Source organism: Paramormyrops kingsleyae, chromosome 2 (assembly GCF_048594095.1).
Source record: "Paramormyrops kingsleyae isolate MSU_618 chromosome 2, PKINGS_0.4, whole genome shotgun sequence".
Taxonomy (NCBI): Eukaryota; Metazoa; Chordata; class Actinopteri; order Osteoglossiformes; family Mormyridae; genus Paramormyrops; species Paramormyrops kingsleyae.
Window position 1 is genome coordinate 42,760,202 of NC_132798.1, and position 25,287 is coordinate 42,785,488.

The 25,287-nt window shown below is 42.0% G+C and overlaps 1 protein-coding gene across 1 annotated transcript; it reads left to right on the plus strand.

The window, feature by feature from the left end:
* The first annotated feature begins 1,970 nt into the window (after nucleotides 1-1,970).
* On the plus strand, nucleotides 1,971-24,261 carry LOC140587738 (uncharacterized). Its single transcript, XM_072709265.1, has 15 exons — nucleotides 1,971-1,991; nucleotides 16,795-17,875; nucleotides 18,133-18,272; nucleotides 18,376-18,580; nucleotides 18,687-18,791; nucleotides 18,906-19,099; nucleotides 19,189-19,330; nucleotides 19,429-20,076; nucleotides 20,347-20,427; nucleotides 20,681-20,766; nucleotides 21,773-21,836; nucleotides 23,248-23,314; nucleotides 23,530-23,684; nucleotides 23,797-23,907; nucleotides 24,089-24,261. The coding sequence occupies exons 1-11, from the start codon at nucleotides 1,971-1,973 to the stop codon at nucleotides 21,782-21,784; spliced, it is 2,715 nt and encodes a 904-aa protein (XP_072565366.1). The 3' UTR covers nucleotides 21,785-21,836; nucleotides 23,248-23,314; nucleotides 23,530-23,684; nucleotides 23,797-23,907; nucleotides 24,089-24,261.
* Nucleotides 24,262-25,287: the final 1,026 nt, after the last annotated feature.

A 25,287-nucleotide genomic window follows, 5' to 3' on the forward strand; every position in this document is an offset into this window, starting at 1 on the left:
TTTCTCATTTTTAAAAACTTGGGCTAAAGTAGTTGTGCTTGTTTCACACTTTCTCTTGTTTCGCTTGGGTATGCCTCTACTTAAATATTGTGTCTCTAGTTAAAAGTTTTGGACCTGTGTCTCATTCACATAGGCTTTCACATATGCAAATTGCCACCCCTCTTCTGGGCTAATGCCGTACGCTCATTTTGACAACGAATTACCAGCGTTATTCGTTGATTTTTTTTGTCTAAAATGTTTATTATTCACATTGGTAGAAAAGTGCTTCAATACTTTAAAAAAAAGGTCATGGTTTATTTGAAATAACTGGGCACTCCGTTTGTTGCTGCCATATTTTGAAATGGGTTGTCTAAGGAATCCTTATTCTTTGTTTGATGCCCCGGTTTCGGGTAAACATCCGCGACGGTTTATGACTACACCACATGGCCAAAGTGGCCTGCGAACGGACGATCACCCTGATAACAAAATACAACTAAATACATCTTTGTCAGGATGTGGGGGGGGGGGAGAGGTCTATGACATTCGGGCTAAATGGGGGCAATAGCTTGGGGAGCCAGCCTATCTCAAAGCCTGTGGCCTGTTTGATTCTACCCCATGTTTCCTCCGTGTATGTCCGCTGTGATATGCTTAACAGACACGTTTGATGGCATTATTCTAACATAGCATGTTGCTAAATACCGCTCACTAGTTCCTACAGCTATTAAATGTATTTAAATGAAATCGGGGCATCTTGTTTAGAATAAAACTAAGAAAATACAGGAGATCGATCTTTCGCGTGTGTTGCTGCCGCCGCCATTTTGAAAGGCGCGTCTGCGTCACTGCGCATGCGCAAGCTTCGCATCCCATAAGGCAGTTATTTCGCCCGCATTGTTCAAACGGGTGGCACGCGCCTGGCCCTGCTCCTTGGATAATGGCAGCCTAGATCACGCTAGCTTTGTGCTACGCTGACGGGACCCAGAGCCGCTATGGATGGATCTTCGCCTTTGGTGAAGTGTTTTTTTTTCTCTTTGACATTGAAATAAAACTGTTAAACTGATTACGGCTTTTTCTCATTTTTAAAAACTTGGGCTAAAGTAGTTGTGCTTGTTTCACACTTTCTCTTGTTTCGCTTGGGTATGCCTCTACTTAAATATTGTGTCTCTAGTTAAAAGTTTTGGACCTGTGTCTCATTCACATAGGCTTTCACATATGCAAATTGCCACCCCTCTTCTGGGCTAATGCCGTACGCTCATTTTGACAACGAATTACCAGCGTTATTCGTTGATTTTTTTTGTCTAAAATGTTTATTATTCACATTGGTAGAAAAGTGCTTCAATACTTTAAAAAAAAGGTCATGGTTTATTTGAAATAACTGGGCACTCCGTTTGTTGCTGCCATATTTTGAAATGGGTTGTCTAAGGAATCCTTATTCTTTGTTTGATGCCCCGGTTTCGGGTAAACATCCGCGACGGTTTATGACTACACCACATGGCCAAAGTGGCCTGCGAACGGACGATCACCCTGATAACAAAATACAACTAAATACATCTTTGTCAGGATGTGGGGGGGGGGAGAGGTCTATGACATTCGGGCTAAATGGGGGCAATAGCTTGGGGAGCCAGCCTATCTCAAAGCCTGTGGCCTGTTTGATTCTACCCCATGTTTCCTCCGTGTATGTCCGCTGTGATATGCTTAACAGACACGTTTGATGGCATTATTCTAACATAGCATGTTGCTAAATACCGCTCACTAGTTCCTACAGCTATTAAATGTATTTAAATGAAATCGGGGCATCTTGTTTAGAATAAAACTAAGAAAATACAGGAGATCGATCTTTCGCGTGTGTTGCTGCCGCCGCCATTTTGAAAGGCGCGTCTGCGTCACTGCGCATGCGCAAGCTTCGCATCCCATAAGGCAGTTATTTCGCCCGCATTGTTCAAACGGGTGGCACGCGCCTGGCCCTGCTCCTTGGATAATGGCAGCCTAGGTTTATGACTCACATTGGTAGAAAAGTGCTTCAATACTTTAAAAAAAAGGTCATGGTTTATTTGAAATAACTGGGCACTCCGTTTGTTGCTGCCATATTTTGAAATGGGTTGTCTAAGGAATCCTTATTCTTTGTTTGATGCCCCGGTTTCGGGTAAACATCCGCGACGGTTTATGACTACACCACATGGCCAAAGTGGCCTGCGAACGGACGATCACCCTGATAACAAAATACAACTAAATACATCTTTGTCAGGATGTGGGGGGGGGGAGAGGTCTATGACATTCGGGCTAAATGGGGGCAATAGCTTGGGGAGCCAGCCTATCTCAAAGCCTGTGGCCTGTTTGATTCTACCCCATGTTTCCTCCGTGTATGTCCGCTGTGATATGCTTAACAGACACGTTTGATGGCATTATTCTAACATAGCATGTTGCTAAATACCGCTCACTAGTTCCTACAGCTATTAAATGTATTTAAATGAAATCGGGGCATCTTGTTTAGAATAAAACTAAGAAAATACAGGAGATCGATCTTTCGCGTGTGTTGCTGCCGCCGCCATTTTGAAAGGCGCGTCTGCGTCACTGCGCATGCGCAAGCTTCGCATCCCATAAGGCAGTTATTTCGCCCGCATTGTTCAAACGGGTGGCACGCGCCTGGCCCTGCTCCTTGGATAATGGCAGCCTAGATCACGCTAGCTTTGTGCTACGCTGACGGGACCCAGAGCCGCTATGGATGGATCTTCGCCTTTGGTGAAGTGTTTTTTTTTCTCTTTGACATTGAAATAAAACTGTTAAACTGATTACGGCTTTTTCTCATTTTTAAAAACTTGGGCTAAAGTAGTTGTGCTTGTTTCACACTTTCTCTTGTTTCGCTTGGGTATGCCTCTACTTAAATATTGTGTCTCTAGTTAAAAGTTTTGGACCTGTGTCTCATTCACATAGGCTTTCACATATGCAAATTGCCACCCCTCTTCTGGGCTAATGCCGTACGCTCATTTTGACAACGAATTACCAGCGTTATTCGTTGATTTTTTTTGTCTAAAATGTTTATTATTCACATTGGTAGAAAAGTGCTTCAATACTTTAAAAAAAAAGGTCATGGTTTATTTGAAATAACTGGGCACTCCGTTTGTTGCTGCCATATTTTGAAATGGGTTGTCTAAGGAATCCTTATTCTTTGTTTGATGCCCCGGTTTCGGGTAAACATCCGCGACGGTTTATGACTACACCACATGGCCAAAGTGGCCTGCGAACGGACGATCACCCTGATAACAAAATACAACTAAATACATCTTTGTCAGGATGTGGGGGGGGGGAGAGGTCTATGACATTCGGGCTAAATGGGGGCAATAGCTTGGGGAGCCAGCCTATCTCAAAGCCTGTGGCCTGTTTGATTCTACCCCATGTTTCCTCCGTGTATGTCCGCTGTGATATGCTTAACAGACACGTTTGATGGCATTATTCTAACATAGCATGTTGCTAAATACCGCTCACTAGTTCCTACAGCTATTAAATGTATTTAAATGAAATCGGGGCATCTTGTTTAGAATAAAACTAAGAAAATACAGGAGATCGATCTTTCGCGTGTGTTGCTGCCGCCGCCATTTTGAAAGGCGCGTCTGCGTCACTGCGCATGCGCAAGCTTCGCATCCCATAAGGCAGTTATTTCGCCCGCATTGTTCAAACGGGTGGCACGCGCCTGGCCCTGCTCCTTGGATAATGGCAGCCTAGATCACGCTAGCTTTGTGCTACGCTGACGGGACCCAGAGCCGCTATGGATGGATCTTCGCCTTTGGTGAAGTGTTTTTTTTTCTCTTTGACATTGAAATAAAACTGTTAAACTGATTACGGCTTTTTCTCATTTTTAAAAACTTGGGCTAAAGTAGTTGTGCTTGTTTCACACTTTCTCTTGTTTCGCTTGGGTATGCCTCTACTTAAATATTGTGTCTCTAGTTAAAAGTTTTGGACCTGTGTCTCATTCACATAGGCTTTCACATATGCAAATTGCCACCCCTCTTCTGGGCTAATGCCGTACGCTCATTTTGACAACGAATTACCAGCGTTATTCGTTGATTTTTTTTGTCTAAAATGTTTATTATTCACATTGGTAGAAAAGTGCTTCAATACTTTAAAAAAAAGGTCATGGTTTATTTGAAATAACTGGGCACTCCGTTTGTTGCTGCCATATTTTGAAATGGGTTGTCTAAGGAATCCTTATTCTTTGTTTGATGCCCCGGTTTCGGGTAAACATCCGCGACGGTTTATGACTACACCACATGGCCAAAGTGGCCTGCGAACGGACGATCACCCTGATAACAAAATACAACTAAATACATCTTTGTCAGGATGTGGGGGGGGGGGGAGAGGTCTATGACATTCGGGCTAAATGGGGGCAATAGCTTGGGGAGCCAGCCTATCTCAAAGCCTGTGGCCTGTTTGATTCTACCCCATGTTTCCTCCGTGTATGTCCGCTGTGATATGCTTAACAGACACGTTTGATGGCATTATTCTAACATAGCATGTTGCTAAATACCGCTCACTAGTTCCTACAGCTATTAAATGTATTTAAATGAAATCGGGGCATCTTGTTTAGAATAAAACTAAGAAAATACAGGAGATCGATCTTTCGCGTGTGTTGCTGCCGCCGCCATTTTGAAAGGCGCGTCTGCGTCACTGCGCATGCGCAAGCTTCGCATCCCATAAGGCAGTTATTTCGCCCGCATTGTTCAAACGGGTGGCACGCGCCTGGCCCTGCTCCTTGGATAATGGCAGCCTAGATCACGCTAGCTTTGTGCTACGCTGACGGGACCCAGAGCCGCTATGGATGGATCTTCGCCTTTGGTGAAGTGTTTTTTTTTCTCTTTGACATTGAAATAAAACTGTTAAACTGATTACGGCTTTTTCTCATTTTTAAAAACTTGGGCTAAAGTAGTTGTGCTTGTTTCACACTTTCTCTTGTTTCGCTTGGGTATGCCTCTACTTAAATATTGTGTCTCTAGTTAAAAGTTTTGGACCTGTGTCTCATTCACATAGGCTTTCACATATGCAAATTGCCACCCCTCTTCTGGGCTAATGCCGTACGCTCATTTTGACAACGAATTACCAGCGTTATTCGTTGATTTTTTTTGTCTAAAATGTTTATTATTCACATTGGTAGAAAAGTGCTTCAATACTTTAAAAAAAAGGTCATGGTTTATTTGAAATAACTGGGCACTCCGTTTGTTGCTGCCATATTTTGAAATGGGTTGTCTAAGGAATCCTTATTCTTTGTTTGATGCCCCGGTTTCGGGTAAACATCCGCGACGGTTTATGACTACACCACATGGCCAAAGTGGCCTGCGAACGGACGATCACCCTGATAACAAAATACAACTAAATACATCTTTGTCAGGATGTGGGGGGGGGGGGAGAGGTCTATGACATTCGGGCTAAATGGGGGCAATAGCTTGGGGAGCCAGCCTATCTCAAAGCCTGTGGCCTGTTTGATTCTACCCCATGTTTCCTCCGTGTATGTCCGCTGTGATATGCTTAACAGACACGTTTGATGGCATTATTCTAACATAGCATGTTGCTAAATACCGCTCACTAGTTCCTACAGCTATTAAATGTATTTAAATGAAATCGGGGCATCTTGTTTAGAATAAAACTAAGAAAATACAGGAGATCGATCTTTCGCGTGTGTTGCTGCCGCCGCCATTTTGAAAGGCGCGTCTGCGTCACTGCGCATGCGCAAGCTTCGCATCCCATAAGGCAGTTATTTCGCCCGCATTGTTCAAACGGGTGGCACGCGCCTGGCCCTGCTCCTTGGATAATGGCAGCCTAGATCACGCTAGCTTTGTGCTACGCTGACGGGACCCAGAGCCGCTATGGATGGATCTTCGCCTTTGGTGAAGTGTTTTTTTTTCTCTTTGACATTGAAATAAAACTGTTAAACTGATTACGGCTTTTTCTCATTTTTAAAAACTTGGGCTAAAGTAGTTGTGCTTGTTTCACACTTTCTCTTGTTTCGCTTGGGTATGCCTCTACTTAAATATTGTGTCTCTAGTTAAAAGTTTTGGACCTGTGTCTCATTCACATAGGCTTTCACATATGCAAATTGCCACCCCTCTTCTGGGCTAATGCCGTACGCTCATTTTGACAACGAATTACCAGCGTTATTCGTTGATTTTTTTTGTCTAAAATGTTTATTATTCACATTGGTAGAAAAGTGCTTCAATACTTTAAAAAAAAGGTCATGGTTTATTTGAAATAACTGGGCACTCCGTTTGTTGCTGCCATATTTTGAAATGGGTTGTCTAAGGAATCCTTATTCTTTGTTTGATGCCCCGGTTTCGGGTAAACATCCGCGACGGTTTATGACTACACCACATGGCCAAAGTGGCCTGCGAACGGACGATCACCCTGATAACAAAATACAACTAAATACATCTTTGTCAGGATGTGGGGGGGGGGGGAGAGGTCTATGACATTCGGGCTAAATGGGGGCAATAGCTTGGGGAGCCAGCCTATCTCAAAGCCTGTGGCCTGTTTGATTCTACCCCATGTTTCCTCCGTGTATGTCCGCTGTGATATGCTTAACAGACACGTTTGATGGCATTATTCTAACATAGCATGTTGCTAAATACCGCTCACTAGTTCCTACAGCTATTAAATGTATTTAAATGAAATCGGGGCATCTTGTTTAGAATAAAACTAAGAAAATACAGGAGATCGATCTTTCGCGTGTGTTGCTGCCGCCGCCATTTTGAAAGGCGCGTCTGCGTCACTGCGCATGCGCAAGCTTCGCATCCCATAAGGCAGTTATTTCGCCCGCATTGTTCAAACGGGTGGCACGCGCCTGGCCCTGCTCCTTGGATAATGGCAGCCTAGATCACGCTAGCTTTGTGCTACGCTGACGGGACCCAGAGCCGCTATGGATGGATCTTCGCCTTTGGTGAAGTGTTTTTTTTTCTCTTTGACATTGAAATAAAACTGTTAAACTGATTACGGCTTTTTCTCATTTTTAAAAACTTGGGCTAAAGTAGTTGTGCTTGTTTCACACTTTCTCTTGTTTCGCTTGGGTATGCCTCTACTTAAATATTGTGTCTCTAGTTAAAAGTTTTGGACCTGTGTCTCATTCACATAGGCTTTCACATATGCAAATTGCCACCCCTCTTCTGGGCTAATGCCGTACGCTCATTTTGACAACGAATTACCAGCGTTATTCGTTGATTTTTTTTGTCTAAAATGTTTATTATTCACATTGGTAGAAAAGTGCTTCAATACTTTAAAAAAAAGGTCATGGTTTATTTGAAATAACTGGGCACTCCGTTTGTTGCTGCCATATTTTGAAATGGGTTGTCTAAGGAATCCTTATTCTTTGTTTGATGCCCCGGTTTCGGGTAAACATCCGCGACGGTTTATGACTACACCACATGGCCAAAGTGGCCTGCGAACGGACGATCACCCTGATAACAAAATACAACTAAATACATCTTTGTCAGGATGTGGGGGGGGGGAGAGGTCTATGACATTCGGGCTAAATGGGGGCAATAGCTTGGGGAGCCAGCCTATCTCAAAGCCTGTGGCCTGTTTGATTCTACCCCATGTTTCCTCCGTGTATGTCCGCTGTGATATGCTTAACAGACACGTTTGATGGCATTATTCTAACATAGCATGTTGCTAAATACCGCTCACTAGTTCCTACAGCTATTAAATGTATTTAAATGAAATCGGGGCATCTTGTTTAGAATAAAACTAAGAAAATACAGGAGATCGATCTTTCGCGTGTGTTGCTGCCGCCGCCATTTTGAAAGGCGCGTCTGCGTCACTGCGCATGCGCATGCTTCGCATCCCATAAGGCAGTTATTTCGCCCGCATTGTTCAAACGGGTGGCACGCGCCTGGCCCTGCTCCTTGGATAATGGCAGCCTAGATCACGCTAGCTTTGTGCTACGCTGACGGGACCCAGAGCCGCTATGGATGGATCTTCGCCTTTGGTGAAGTGTTTTTTTTTCTCTTTGACATTGAAATAAAACTGTTAAACTGATTACGGCTTTTTCTCATTTTTAAAAACTTGGGCTAAAGTAGTTGTGCTTGTTTCACACTTTCTCTTGTTTCGCTTGGGTCTGCCTCTACTTAAATATTGTGTCTCTAGTTAAAAGTTTTGGACCTGTGTCTCATTCACATAGGCTTTCACATATGCAAATTGCCACCCCTCTTCTGGGCTAATGCCGTACGCTCATTTTGACAACGAATTACCAGCGTTATTCGTTGATTTTTTTTGTCTAAAATGTTTATTATTCACATTGGTAGAAAAGTGCTTCAATACTTTAAAAAAAAGGTCATGGTTTATTTGAAATAACTGGGCACTCCGTTTGTTGCTGCCATATTTTGAAATGGGTTGTCTAAGGAATCCTTATTCTTTGTTTGATGCCCCGGTTTCGGGTAAACATCCGCGACGGTTTATGACTACACCACATGGCCAAAGTGGCCTGCGAACGGACGATCACCCTGATAACAAAATACAACTAAATACATCTTTGTCAGGATGTGGGGGGGGGGAGAGGTCTATGACATTCAGGCTAAATGGGGGCAATAGCTTGGGGAGCCAGCCTATCTCAAAGCCTGTGGCCTGTTTGATTCTACCCCATGTTTCCTCCGTGTATGTCCGCTGTGATATGCTTAACAGACACGTTTGATGGCATTATTCTAACATAGCATGTTGCTAAATACCGCTCACTAGTTCCTACAGCTATTAAATGTATTTAAATGAAATCGGGGCATCTTGTTTAGAATAAAACTAAGAAAATACAGGAGATCGATCTTTCGCGTGTGTTGCTGCCGCCGCCATTTTGAAAGGCGCGTCTGCGTCACTGCGCATGCGCAAGCTTCGCATCCCATAAGGCAGTTATTTCGCCCGCATTGTTCAAACGGGTGGCACGCGCCTGGCCCTGCTCCTTGGATAATGGCAGCCTAGATCACGCTAGCTTTGTGCTACGCTGACGGGACCCAGAGCCGCTATGGATGGATCTTCGCCTTTGGTGAAGTGTTTTTTTTTCTCTTTGACATTGAAATAAAACTGTTAAACTGATTACGGCTTTTTCTCATTTTTAAAAACTTGGGCTAAAGTAGTTGTGCTTGTTTCACACTTTCTCTTGTTTCGCTTGGGTATGCCTCTACTTAAATATTGTGTCTCTAGTTAAAAGTTTTGGACCTGTGTCTCATTCACATAGGCTTTCACATATGCAAATTGCCACCCCTCTTCTGGGCTAATGCCGTACGCTCATTTTGACAACGAATTACCAGCGTTATTCGTTGATTTTTTTTGTCTAAAATGTTTATTATTCACATTGGTAGAAAAGTGCTTCAATACTTTAAAAAAAAGGTCATGGTTTATTTGAAATAACTGGGCACTCCGTTTGTTGCTGCCATATTTTGAAATGGGTTGTCTAAGGAATCCTTATTCTTTGTTTGATGCCCCGGTTTCGGGTAAACATCCGCGACGGTTTATGACTACACCACATGGCCAAAGTGGCCTGCGAACGGACGATCACCCTGATAACAAAATACAACTAAATACATCTTTGTCAGGATGTGGGGGGGGGGAGAGGTCTATGACATTCGGGCTAAATGGGGGCAATAGCTTGGGGAGCCAGCCTATCTCAAAGCCTGTGGCCTGTTTGATTCTACCCCATGTTTCCTCCGTGTATGTCCGCTGTGATATGCTTAACAGACACGTTTGATGGCATTATTCTAACATAGCATGTTGCTAAATACCGCTCACTAGTTCCTACAGCTATTAAATGTATTTAAATGAAATCGGGGCATCTTGTTTAGAATAAAACTAAGAAAATACAGGAGATCGATCTTTCGCGTGTGTTGCTGCCGCCGCCATTTTGAAAGGCGCGTCTGCGTCACTGCGCATGCGCATGCTTCGCATCCCATAAGGCAGTTATTTCGCCCGCATTGTTCAAACGGGTGGCACGCGCCTGGCCCTGCTCCTTGGATAATGGCAGCCTAGATCACGCTAGCTTTGTGCTACGCTGACGGGACCCAGAGCCGCTATGGATGGATCTTCGCCTTTGGTGAAGTGTTTTTTTTTCTCTTTGACATTGAAATAAAACTGTTAAACTGATTACGGCTTTTTCTCATTTTTAAAAACTTGGGCTAAAGTAGTTGTGCTTGTTTCACACTTTCTCTTGTTTCGCTTGGGTCTGCCTCTACTTAAATATTGTGTCTCTAGTTAAAAGTTTTGGACCTGTGTCTCATTCACATAGGCTTTCACATATGCAAATTGCCACCCCTCTTCTGGGCTAATGCCGTACGCTCATTTTGACAACGAATTACCAGCGTTATTCGTTGATTTTTTTTGTCTAAAATGTTTATTATTCACATTGGTAGAAAAGTGCTTCAATACTTTAAAAAAAAGGTCATGGTTTATTTGAAATAACTGGGCACTCCGTTTGTTGCTGCCATATTTTGAAATGGGTTGTCTAAGGAATCCTTATTCTTTGTTTGATGCCCCGGTTTCGGGTAAACATCCGCGACGGTTTATGACTACACCACATGGCCAAAGTGGCCTGCGAACGGACGATCACCCTGATAACAAAATACAACTAAATACATCTTTGTCAGGATGTGGGGGGGGGGAGAGGTCTATGACATTCAGGCTAAATGGGGGCAATAGCTTGGGGAGCCAGCCTATCTCAAAGCCTGTGGCCTGTTTGATTCTACCCCATGTTTCCTCCGTGTATGTCCGCTGTGATATGCTTAACAGACACGTTTGATGGCATTATTCTAACATAGCATGTTGCTAAATACCGCTCACTAGTTCCTACAGCTATTAAATGTATTTAAATGAAATCGGGGCATCTTGTTTAGAATAAAACTAAGAAAATACAGGAGATCGATCTTTCGCGTGTGTTGCTGCCGCCGCCATTTTGAAAGGCGCGTCTGCGTCACTGCGCATGCGCAAGCTTCGCATCCCATAAGGCAGTTATTTCGCCCGCATTGTTCAAACGGGTGGCACGCGCCTGGCCCTGCTCCTTGGATAATGGCAGCCTAGATCACGCTAGCTTTGTGCTACGCTGACGGGACCCAGAGCCGCTATGGATGGATCTTCGCCTTTGGTGAAGTGTTTTTTTTTCTCTTTGACATTGAAATAAAACTGTTAAACTGATTACGGCTTTTTCTCATTTTTAAAAACTTGGGCTAAAGTAGTTGTGCTTGTTTCACACTTTCTCTTGTTTCGCTTGGGTATGCCTCTACTTAAATATTGTGTCTCTAGTTAAAAGTTTTGGACCTGTGTCTCATTCACATAGGCTTTCACATATGCAAATTGCCACCCCTCTTCTGGGCTAATGCCGTACGCTCATTTTGACAACGAATTACCAGCGTTATTCGTTGATTTTTTTTGTCTAAAATGTTTATTATTCACATTGGTAGAAAAGTGCTTCAATACTTTAAAAAAAGGTCATGGTTTATTTGAAATAACTGGGCACTCCGTTTGTTGCTGCCATATTTTGAAATGGGTTGTCTAAGGAATCCTTATTCTTTGTTTGATGCCCCGGTTTCGGGTAAACATCCGCGACGGTTTATGACTACACCACATGGCCAAAGTGGCCTGCGAACGGACGATCACCCTGATAACAAAATACAACTAAATACATCTTTGTCAGGATGTGGGGGGGGGGGAGAGGTCTATGACATTCGGGCTAAATGGGGGCAATAGCTTGGGGAGCCAGCCTATCTCAAAGCCTGTGGCCTGTTTGATTCTACCCCATGTTTCCTCCGTGTATGTCCGCTGTGATATGCTTAACAGACACGTTTGATGGCATTATTCTAACATAGCATGTTGCTAAATACCGCTCACTAGTTCCTACAGCTATTAAATGTATTTAAATGAAATCGGGGCATCTTGTTTAGAATAAAACTAAGAAAATACAGGAGATCGATCTTTCGCGTGTGTTGCTGCCGCCGCCATTTTGAAAGGCGCGTCTGCGTCACTGCGCATGCGCATGCTTCGCATCCCATAAGGCAGTTATTTCGCCCGCATTGTTCAAACGGGTGGCACGCGCCTGGCCCTGCTCCTTGGATAATGGCAGCCTAGATCACGCTAGCTTTGTGCTACGCTGACGGGACCCAGAGCCGCTATGGATGGATCTTCGCCTTTGGTGAAGTGTTTTTTTTTCTCTTTGACATTGAAATAAAACTGTTAAACTGATTACGGCTTTTTCTCATTTTTAAAAACTTGGGCTAAAGTAGTTGTGCTTGTTTCACACTTTCTCTTGTTTCGCTTGGGTCTGCCTCTACTTAAATATTGTGTCTCTAGTTAAAAGTTTTGGACCTGTGTCTCATTCACATAGGCTTTCACATATGCAAATTGCCACCCCTCTTCTGGGCTAATGCCGTACGCTCATTTTGACAACGAATTACCAGCGTTATTCGTTGATTTTTTTTGTCTAAAATGTTTATTATTCACATTGGTAGAAAAGTGCTTCAATACTTTAAAAAAAAGGTCATGGTTTATTTGAAATAACTGGGCACTCCGTTTGTTGCTGCCATATTTTGAAATGGGTTGTCTAAGGAATCCTTATTCTTTGTTTGATGCCCCGGTTTCGGGTAAACATCCGCGACGGTTTATGACTACACCACATGGCCAAAGTGGCCTGCGAACGGACGATCACCCTGATAACAAAATACAACTAAATACATCTTTGTCAGGATGTGGGGGGGGGGAGAGGTCTATGACATTCAGGCTAAATGGGGGCAATAGCTTGGGGAGCCAGCCTATCTCAAAGCCTGTGGCCTGTTTGATTCTACCCCATGTTTCCTCCGTGTATGTCCGCTGTGATATGCTTAACAGACACGTTTGATGGCATTATTCTAACATAGCATGTTGCTAAATACCGCTCACTAGTTCCTACAGCTATTAAATGTATTTAAATGAAATCGGGGCATCTTGTTTAGAATAAAACTAAGAAAATACAGGAGATCGATCTTTCGCGTGTGTTGCTGCCGCCGCCATTTTGAAAGGCGCGTCTGCGTCACTGCGCATGCGCAAGCTTCGCATCCCATAAGGCAGTTATTTCGCCCGCATTGTTCAAACGGGTGGCACGCGCCTGGCCCTGCTCCTTGGATAATGGCAGCCTAGATCACGCTAGCTTTGTGCTACGCTGACGGGACCCAGAGCCGCTATGGATGGATCTTCGCCTTTGGTGAAGTGTTTTTTTTTCTCTTTGACATTGAAATAAAACTGTTAAACTGATTACGGCTTTTTCTCATTTTTAAAAACTTGGGCTAAAGTAGTTGTGCTTGTTTCACACTTTCTCTTGTTTCGCTTGGGTATGCCTCTACTTAAATATTGTGTCTCTAGTTAAAAGTTTTGGACCTGTGTCTCATTCACATAGGCTTTCACATATGCAAATTGCCACCCCTCTTCTGGGCTAATGCCGTACGCTCATTTTGACAACGAATTACCAGCGTTATTCGTTGATTTTTTTTGTCTAAAATGTTTATTATTCACATTGGTAGAAAAGTGCTTCAATACTTTAAAAAAAGGTCATGGTTTATTTGAAATAACTGGGCACTCCGTTTGTTGCTGCCATATTTTGAAATGGGTTGTCTAAGGAATCCTTATTCTTTGTTTGATGCCCCGGTTTCGGGTAAACATCCGCGACGGTTTATGACTACACCACATGGCCAAAGTGGCCTGCGAACGGACGATCACCCTGATAACAAAATACAACTAAATACATCTTTGTCAGGATGTGGGGGGGGGGGGGAGGTCTATGACATTCGGGCTAAATGGGGGCAATAGCTTGGGGAGCCAGCCTATCTCAAAGCCTGTGGCCTGTTTGATTCTACCCCATGTTTCCTCCGTGTATGTCCGCTGTGATATGCTTAACAGACACGTTTGATGGCATTATTCTAACATAGCATGTTGCTAAATACCGCTCACTAGTTCCTACAGCTATTAAATGTATTTAAATGAAATCGGGGCATCTTGTTTAGAATAAAACTAAGAAAATACAGGAGATCGATCTTTCGCGTGTGTTGCTGCCGCCGCCATTTTGAAAGGCGCGTCTGCGTCACTGCGCATGCGCAAGCTTCGCATCCCATAAGGCAGTTATTTCGCCCGCATTGTTCAAACGGGTGGCACGCGCCTGGCCCTGCTCCTTGGATAATGGCAGCCTAGATCACGCTAGCTTTGTGCTACGCTGACGGGACCCAGAGCCGCTATGGATGGATCTTCGCCTTTGGTGAAGTGTTTTTTTTTCTCTTTGACATTGAAATAAAACTGTTAAACTGATTACGGCTTTTTCTCATTTTTAAAAACTTGGGCTAAAGTAGTTGTGCTTGTTTCACACTTTCTCTTGTTTCGCTTGGGTATGCCTCTACTTAAATATTGTGTCTCTAGTTAAAAGTTTTGGACCTGTGTCTCATTCACATAGGCTTTCACATATGCAAATTGCCACCCCTCTTCTGGGCTAATGCCGTACGCTCATTTTGACAACGAATTACCAGCGTTATTCGTTGATTTTTTTTGTCTAAAATGTTTATTATTCACATTGGTAGAAAAGTGCTTCAATACTTTAAAAAAAAGGTCATGGTTTATTTGAAATAACTGGGCACTCCGTTTGTTGCTGCCATATTTTGAAATGGGTTGTCTAAGGAATCCTTATTCTTTGTTTGATGCCCCGGTTTCGGGTAAACATCCGCGACGGTTTATGACTACACCACATGGCCAAAGTGGCCTGCGAACGGACGATCACCCTGATAACAAAATACAACTAAATACATCTTTGTCAGGATGTGGGGGGGGGAGAGGTCTATGACATTCGGGCTAAATGGGGGCAATAGCTTGGGGAGCCAGCCTATCTCAAAGCCTGTGGCCTGTTTGATTCTACCCCATGTTTCCTCCGTGTATGTCCGCTGTGATATGCTTAACAGACACGTTTGATGGCATTATTCTAACATAGCATGTTGCTAAATACCGCTCACTAGTTCCTACAGCTATTAAATGTATTTAAATGAAATCGGGGCATCTTGTTTAGAATAAAACTAAGAAAATACAGGAGATCGATCTTTCGCGTGTGTTGCTGCCGCCGCCATTTTGAAAGGCGCGTCTGCGTCACTGCGCATGCGCAAGCTTCGCATCCCATAAGGCAGTTATTTCGCCCGCATTGTTCAAACGGGTGGCATGCGCCTGGCCCTGCTCCTTGGATAATGGCAGCCTAGATCACGCTAGCTTTGTGCTACGCTGACGGGACCCAGAGCCGCTATGGATGGATCTTCGCCTTTGGTGAAGTGTTTTTTTTTCTCTTTGACATTGAAATAAAACTGTTAAACTGATTACGGCTTTTTCTCATTTTTAAAAACTTGGGCTAAAGTAGTTGTGCTTGTTTCACACTTTCTCTTGTTTCGCTTGGGTATGCCTCTACTTAAATATTGTGTCTCTAGTTAAAATTTCCGGACTTGAAATGCCCTTAGATTCAGAACATGAGAAGGGTAACACATTGAATAGACTAAAATGAAATTGGGTATGCCTCTACTTAAATATTGTGTCTCTAGTTAAAATTTCCGGACTTGAAATGCCCTTAGATTCAGAACATGAGAAGGGTAACACATTGAATAGACTAAAATGAAATTTGAATAAATAAATCATGTATATATGTTTTGTTTTAGGGCGTAACACTAGAAAACGCAGACGGTACGTTTTGCTGCTAGGTTGTTTCTCTTTTGTTTCAGGGACCGCAGGTCTGGGCCTTATGTCCTAAAAATTATATGACAATATTGCAAAATATTTATCACAAATGCATATGTAGAAAACAGACTACGACAGGTGCTTTTGAGTTTTTCTGATTATGATGACCGAATTGTTTTATTAAGAGTTATGGAGTATGTGACCGATATATTATTAAATTACACCAACAACCTCAATGGTATTTATGTAAAAATAGTATATTATGATTGTTAATTATGCAGATGTTTAGGCTATATTATGATGCTCAGGATACTCAAGTTAATGCTGATGATATGAATGCTCTATAAGATATTTTATCGATATCACAGCCTGATAACCTTACAAGCTGCATTACTTCTGCATGCATGTTATGTTGTTAGAATGAGCGTGCACCTCAGAGTAACAGTAAGTTTACACAATGTTTTATTGTTTATGTTTTAAAGCATCCAACGCATTTACAGGCCAGTCCTGATGCAACAAGGTTTTGCCTAGACGGTGTGTTCAGATGCCCATGCTGCACTTATGCAACTGACCAACAATTCAAATTTACAACACACATTCAGAGCCACGTGAGACATGCAGTACAGCATAGAGGTAATTCCTAATGATGTTTATTGGTCTATTGATTTTGGTGGTTTTAAAACATACACATGCTTAAATGTAGAATGCACTTCTTACAATCAAGATAGACAAAATGATGTGGAGTTCCTTAGTGGGAGTCCCTGAAGTCATGTGAATATTGGTAAGCTAATTTACCTATGTTTGTGTTTTGTTTGACACTGTAACTTTCTGATCAGCTACTCCTGACCTCACTCCCCCAGTCCCGTTCTGTGTATACCTTTCTTTTCTGTTGATAGCTTTGGTCTTCATGTTGCCGTCTTGCAGGTTTCTTCATCAGCAAATGCAACAATTATTGCAGACCCACAGGACACTTTCATTGTCTTTATTGCAGCCAAACAATAATACGCAAAGACCAGTTTAAACATCATGTATCCCAATGCATCAGTGAAACCAAGCCAACCACAACGGAAGCGCATCAGTCACCTCCCGCCTCTCCTGCTCCCTCCTTTACTGCTTCTGAAGCTGCATGTCCCCCTCCCCCAGTCCCCATCCTCCACCCCTCACTTTCTTCATGTTCCTCTGATCCTGGCTCCTCAGCAGCACCAGCACTACCACCCTCTCACCCAAAGAAAGCAGAAAACAGTGAAGTGTACTAGCTGTGGCCTAATCCTTAATAGACGGAACCTACGGATACATCTTCGAAGACGTCACACTCCCATCAAAATGGACATTACGGCACAGAACCACCTCAGTGCTCAGTGTGTTGATTACACAAATGGAGTGTTTGCAGTAGCAAAGTCTTTTATAGCACCCAGCACACCAGTACGTGTCATTAAAAGGACATGGGGTCCTGAACAAAAAACAATGTGTGAGCTGGATATCTGCAGAATTAATGCAGAGTTTGCAGAGAGGTCAAACCTTCGTCCATTTGAGTGCCACCACATTCAGTCCCTCGTGTACTGCCCTCCAGCCAGAATGGACACTCCATCACTTACAGAGGATGTTTTGCAGGTGATGGTACATGACAAGTGGTTTGGGGAAGACAAAAAGGAAAGGTGTTTGGTACGTCAGAGAGAAGCAAATGATGCAGGAGTCCCGTTGTCCTGTCTGGTGACTGTGTGTGGACCCCCCTACAAAAAGCACATTTCTGTATACGAGTCAACTATCTCCTATTACAGCCGGCTTGGCAGAGTGGTGGTAAGGTACAATTCTAAAATCATTTCATGGCATTGTCCTTGCGCGAACCCAAGGCAGTCATGCATACCTAAATATGTTGCCAAGTGGCATTTATTTGAAACAGACCAGGCACTCTTCAGAAAAACCAGAAGTGTGGAGGAGAACATCACAGAACATTTTCCAATTGACATGGAAAGTTTTGACCTAGAAGAAGGAGCTCCATACTCACCTGAAGGCAAAAATCTGTCGCGGATGGTTCAATACATTTTTCATAAGAAGAAACTGCCTGCGATTTTCCCCTCAGACGTGGTCAAGACCATTCATTTCCCTGTGCACTTCATACCATCAGAAACCTTTTGCTCAGAATGTTTAGAGCCCACTCCTCTAAGCGAACCTGTGCTGATTACATCTAAGGCTAAAATCCTAACAATCACTGATGTCATAGAAGGTATGTTCTCTCTTTATTTAAATATTTATTATCGATATTTTAACATTTCATTACTCACTACATGTACTGTAAATGTCAGTGTAGCCATGACTTCCACTATCAGCAGCTTAGCCTCCTTCCCAGCAATTCACACTTGTATGCTTACTGAGATAATTTCATACACTGGCTTTTAGTACTGTGCAAAGTATAGAGACATGTCACAGTGTAAAATGGTGAAAGATAAATGTGTAACATTTACTGGTGCTTGTGTCCATTAGGAATTTCAGTGTACAGAAAATGGTGCTACAGGTGTGGTATGGCATATCGATACCAGGAGTGGACTGATGGTGTCCACAATTTCGATGACCACACACTTCTGTCCATATACATGTGCCATTTTCTACGCAATACACTTCAGGTAGGAACCATGTTCTGTTGTTTTAATCATTTAAAACAATTACGAATACTTTATCAAAATAATATATTGTAAAGCCTTTAAATGTCATACATCAATTTCACAGACTCATCAGGCAGTAGGGAGTGCCATGGATGTGTTGGAGAAGACCTCTGGTAAAACCTATCCATCCAGGGAAAGGGTCCTGCAGGCTTATTTAAGCTTTGAAGCACTGTCAGACCTCGGTTACACATATGCTTGTGTATCGTGTGGTTATCATCCAGTATCTGTTGTGATGGACCTTCATGAGAAGGGCGTTTTTAGCATGCCTGGTAAGTGAACACATTTATTCATTTTCTTAGTCTTACATTGTTTCAAGCACCACATATCCAGCTATGACTGTTTGGAACATGCTTACTTAAGTCTTGCTTTCCTTAGTGAGCAGCATTGAGGAACCATCTCAGACTTTTGATGGAAAGGTAAGTGTTGAAAATTTCTGGGAGATGGTTTCCCTTGAAATGATCAGCCGTGGGTTGGTCCCAAGTAAGTACAGTCCGCACAATGTTCTAGGTGGGATGACAGTATTCTAGCATTTACTTTGTTTATCGTGGAATAATGTACTGTTATGTTAATAATATTTTCTAACATCATTTAAAGGCAACAAGTCAAACCCATTTGTCGTCCATCCCAGTTACCATAGTTGGGCTCCGTGGATTGGTCCTCACACAAGAGATAGGGATGTTGTACTCAACACTGAATACAAAGAAGTGTATTCTGCTTGTAGTGCAAAGGAGGAATCTGAGTTTAACCTCACAGAGGACCGACTGACTGATGAACTTCTTAAGCTCAAGGTACTGAACTTAAGTCAATTTTTGTCAGTTTTGTCAAAGATGTGTGTTTTTGAACCACGCCAGACCAACTATACTAATGTTCATTATAGATGGAAGCTGTGCGTGCTCTGTGCCGACAGTGTGGCATAGACCCCAAAGGCTCACGGATGGACCTGGTAACGAGACTTCAACAAGAAATGAAGAACAGAGCGAGTTATGATAAGGTGTTTTCACAGATCTGGGGAGCTTCTGGTAAGTTGTGTTCTATTACTGAGAGACCGTTTTTACAGACAGTTCTTAGTTTCATTACTTGGAATGGTTGCACTCTGATTTACAGTTTCCTTAAACAGGTGGATGGGCTGTGGTCACCTGTCCTTGTGCTGTGGTGTATGGTGTTAAGTTCAACATAAGGGCTGAGAGCCCCCGGGACTTTGCTGACCTTTTATTGTCGATGAAACATTTTCCAAACATTGTATTATATGATTTTGCGAGAGGGTTGGCAACACATACCAACCTAAGAGATCCAGAATCATTACCCTTCAAACCTCATGGGGGTAGGTTACTTGAGCCTACTGAAGATAACATCAGATGTGCCACTACTGGACAGATAAAAGTGAGCTTGCCATGGCTAGTCACCAAGAAGCCAGTTCCTGATGAAAATGGCCACCCTATAACTGGATCGTCTGAGCATTATGCTCTTTATGATAGATTTCATGAGGCAAACTCAAAAGATGCCAGGGATGTCTTGCGAAAGGTGGAACTGGTCCCAGAGTTACGTGGTTGGATCAACAGCCCGTGTGCTGAACAGCTCTTTGCTGGAATGAGGAAAAACAATCATTTTCTCAACATGATGACTCCCTCATCGCATGTCTTTTTGATGCGAAATATTTTGTGTCACTACAACAATGCTAGAAATTCAAGAACCATAGAAAGCATGAAGAAGAGATTGGGCAAAGGAGTGGACATACAGTTAAATTCCAATGGTCAGACAGTTTTGGGTATGTATTCCACCCTCATTCTAAATTATTAGTGGTAATGTCATGTTTATGTCATGTTTATGTAATTTTGCTGTCCGGTGCCGTGAAGTTATATTTGTCTTTTAATTGTAGGTGATTCCTCATGTTTATTTTGCAATTTGAAAGATCATAAAGCTATAACTTACAAATCTGTCAGAAATGCTAGACAGCATAGCGTTGATGAGAAATGCATGCAGTACAACCGATTTAACTCATTCTAAATCATTTGGTTTAAAATGTGCTTTTTTGCAGCACCAGCTGAAGCACCAGCCGAACAAGCACAAACAACAACAGCAGCACCAGCTCATGGTATGACAACTGCAGCATCCCCTGGTATGAAGACAATATATATTTTTTGAGGGCCTGGTTGTACAACTTAATAAAAACCTTAACACATCCATGTTTTTTAGAATATGTATACTTATGTATGTTTGCAGTGGGTACTTGATCTGCAGCTAAATGTATACCAACCTTCAGCCACCCTAAGAAAGTGTTATATGCTTCATAAGATGGCTCAGTATCACAGAAATGTGGTGAAACACTTATTTGGTTAATATTTTCATGCATGGTCTGATATGTATGACAGGAGATCTACCAGTGTGCAGTGATGACTGCTGGGGACTACCACATCTGGAGCACACAAGTGCCCGATCGGAAATCAGAGACTCAGAGGTGCATGTTTTATGTTTTGTTCCTCCGTATTTGTTTGTTTGTTTATATATTGATTGACTCATTTGATTGATTGCCGCATGGGCTCTCTTAGTCGCAAATTTGGAAACCATTTAACAATTGGCAACCATTTCATGTAATACAGTTGTCATTGTTTATGGGTGTTATAACTTTTAACATCTAATGTATCGGTTATTATATTATTTATAACTTGGAAACAAACTATTCATTAATCAGTAATACAATTCCTTTTGTGTCATACTTTTTAAATATTTTCTGTGATGCCTCGTAGTGCATGGCATATAAGTGAAGTGATTAGTTGTCATTGACACACCACAGCACACAGTGCACAACAACAAAATGTGTACTCTGCATTTAACCTATATGACACCATGACATTGCAGAGGAGAGCAGTGCTTGGGGGTGGTACCTTGCTCAGGGTACTTCAGTGGCACCTTTCGATTACAAGTGCACTTCCCTATCCATTAGGCCACCACTGACCCTATTACAAACAGCAGCATAATTTAATGGAGTCAGATTAATTGGTCTTAGTGATCTGATCTGAAGGTGGGGATTAGGGTTGTAACGGTATGAGATTTTCACGGTATGATAATCGTCTCAGAAAATATCACGGTTTCGTGGTATACGGTATTAAACTATCATTATTATTAGTATAATCATCAGCTACAATGACCCTTAAATGAATAAAAAGAGATATGGTTTTTGGATGAACATGGTTTATTGTAACAAACTTTTTTTTAATGAAAATAAAAAAAACTTATGGAAGTATGAGTCTAACTTTTGGGGGAAAAATAAATAAAATAAAGCTGCGCATCTCCCATTTGAACAAAATAAGGAATAAGTTATTTCTCTTTATATTAGACAAGAATAAATCAAACTGTCCTTCCTCTTTAACAGCATATATGGGAGAGCAATATGTGCAGGGTCATGTTTGTTAATATTTTCCTGAGATTATCATAGCAGCATGCATTTCTTTGCTTTTTTTCAGGTCAGATTATGATGAAGAAATGTAAGCATGTTGAGATTTTCAGGGCTCAATCTTGACCGCTGAGGTGAGAGAATGTGTCCACTTGTACTAAACACCTATGAGTTTTCAGTTAGTGTATTTGATGATTATTCTTTTAAATAAAATTATAAAATGATCATTAAGTGTTCTCTTGAGAGTAGCTCTGGATATGTTCATGTGTTCACGTCTTCACATAGTGAATGAGACAGCAGACGCTTTAAAAACCATGACCATCATGCAGTGGCGGTTTTAGGCATGGGCGAACGGGGCAGCCGCCCGGGGCGGCACTTTTTCATGTCACGTGGGGGGCGGCACACGAACTTGGAGGAAAACAAAAATAATCTAAATAAAGCGTTTTTCTAGAGGATGGGCGAGCGGAGACGATAAGGGATGAAGTTGGGAGGGCGCCGGGAGGGATTCTATGGGGGGCGGCACACGAACCTGGAGGACAAAATAATCATCTGTGCCGCTGTGTGTGTGTGTGTGTGTGTGTGTGTGTGTGTGTGTGTGTGTGTGTGTGTGTGTGTGTGTGTGTGTGTGTGTGTGTGTGTGGGGGGGGGGGGGGGGGTAGTTGGTTAATGAGCAAGCGGCAGCCTTTTTGCGCTGTATATTCACAGACGCACATCGCGATTTAATTTGCTGCACAGCTATATTTTGATTTATTCATCCATCTATCTATCAAATTGGACATTTTACGTGGCATCTGAATTATACTGTAATTGACTCCAATTACATGACTGGATTCCGGGATTCCCTCTGCATCACAGAAATAATACGGCTTTAAGTTATAAATGGAACTTACCTTTATCTTCACGGAGGGATGGTGTTCGCGAATATGGGAGAACATGTTCGACGTATTTCCTCCTTTTGCGGCCACTGTTCGTCCACATTTCTTGCAAACTGGATATCCACCCCACGATCATTTTTCGGATACCCAAAATATTCCCATACTGCAGATTTTAATTTTTTTTTCGGCGGGAAATAGAGATTAGAATTTGCAGCCACTATCGGACATTTTCGCCGCTGTGCATTTATGGGTGGAGTCTAAGCAGTAAAGCGGAAAGAAGTTGCATATACACAGCAGCGCAGGTGAGATCTGGTTTCTTTTTTTTTTTTCCAAACCGCGGATAGGCAAATGTGCATGATATGATAATCGTACATGTCAATATCACAATAAACCGCCATACCGGTATACCGTTACAACCCTAGTGGGGATTGATACACCTTACAAAGTTGATGCTGTAATATTTATCACTCTGATGCATTGTTCTGACCCATATGCATATAAGCCTTTCAGTCTGACAAGCTGGTAGTATCATGACTGCCTTTTTCCAGGTCTGGTGCCCAACGTGATCAAATTGTTTTACACCTGTGCCCTCAGGTGGAGTCAACTCTATGTGATACCATTACAATATGTCATAGTTTTACAATAGTTGTGACAATATAATTTCTTTTAGGAAAATTCAATGTGTTGAAAGCACAGATGGTAGAGGAGGAGGAATGGGTTCCATCTCCATTGAACAGGTATTTATGTAGCTGATCTTACAGCTGAACCTGCTGTTTTTCTCTTTTTTTCTCTGTGCTTACTGTGCTGTACCCTACAAAAATGTGAAAACAATGAGCTTCATTTTAAGCAGTTGGAGTTGGAATGTAGAAGTCATGCTATTTTTGTCTGTTTTTGTTATATTACAGAACTATTGTAAAATAATATTTGCGTGCTTGTATGATTTCTTTCACAGATCCCCCTCGACGTCCTGGAGGATATCCTTTTAGAAGTAGTCCTGTTCGAGGGTGACAAAGCTTTTTTAAAGCTGTCACTTGTTTGTCACCTTTTTTTGGGACTTAGTCGGAAGGGAAACATTCCGTGCCCGAGCGCATTTTCAGTGGCTTGACAGTAGGTATAAAACATATTATGATATTTGAATACCCTTTGAGTTAGGATGTTTGTATTCCCATTAACAAGGGATTTTACTCTAATGAATCATTCTTAAATTTGAAACCTACAGGTGTAGTCCCATGGAAACTGTACAGTGCGGCCTATCAAGCACAATTCCGACGATTGTATCGCCTGGAATGCTGCCAGCACTGTCTAGAGACTTATAAGAACAGCTTACCAGGTATGCATACTGTGTAAGAATGTTGACAATTGTTGCTGAAGTCAGTGGTTGCAAAAAGAAAGTCACCAGAACAATTTATTGTGTGTCAGGTCCTGAATATTTTCTTGAAAGTATGCAATGAAAAACATTGTTGCTCTGTTTTGATACTAAGTATGCTTGCTTATTATTTATTGTCCCATAGGCTACATTGGGCGTGGAAGACGAGGGGAACTTCACACAGCCTGGGTTCTGCAGCGAGTTCTGCAAACACCTTACGGAAGACTTGGGTGTGTGAATGGGTGGGTGGGTCAGTGAGTGAGTGAGTGAATGGGTGGGTATGTAAGGAAAATAGCAAATTGGATGACTTTGGAATAAAAAAATAACAGCTACTATGCCTCTGTTTCCTTGTCTACACACAGACTACACACATGACCGAACCACATTTTAAGTTTTATCAGCTTTTCATTAAAAAGCACAGTGGCACCCAATTGTGATGAGTTACTGTATGTGGAAATGAGTGGCACCTCTGTATCATTTGTGAATAATTTGTCATCTCATATCGACATTAAATCATAAGTTTATTTAATTTTAATGTTGGCACAGAAATAAGTTACAGTGCCTTTGGAAATGCAATAAAATGCTCATTTGGAAAACGTTTAACTATCCTTTGTAATTGAGTAAAATTATGATAACTGAATACTTTTATAAGGCACTGTATACTTGATTGCAATGGGTTTTATTACTTTCCGGCTATATTAATACACCAATCAATATGTTAACCAATCATCACAGACAAGCATTACATCGATATCGGATTGAAACTATATTATGGCCATCCTACAGCTACATAAACAAGGGTAAATAGTCCTACTTTCACTGTCCTGGAGAGAGAGAGCGAGAGAGACAGAGATGTAAACATGTAAGCAGCAGCAGAATAAAATAGAAATATGATTTCAGAATGTTTTACTTACTGTATGCAAATGTCATTTTCGAGAAATGTTTGGCTCGCATTATCACCAAATTGATGACAATATCACCATTTACTACAAAACTTTGAACTCAATAATTAACAAAATAATATATAAGAAATAAATTGAGAAACTAAATTTCCTGTTACAGACAATTTATCTTAAAATAGTTTGATGTTCAGAATGCTCCTCACTCCACTTCACGCAACTTTAAAACACGCAAGGACCATGTTAGGCCAAAAGCTGAACAATGTTTGTGGGCAACACTCTTGATTTCCCCAGGAGATCTAGACATAGCATATATGCTCACCTAAAGGATTATTAGGAACACCTGTTCAATTTCTCATTAATGCAATTATCTAATCAACCAATCACATGGCAGTTGCTTCAATGCATTTAGGGGTGTGGTCCTGGTCAAGACAATCTCCTGAAC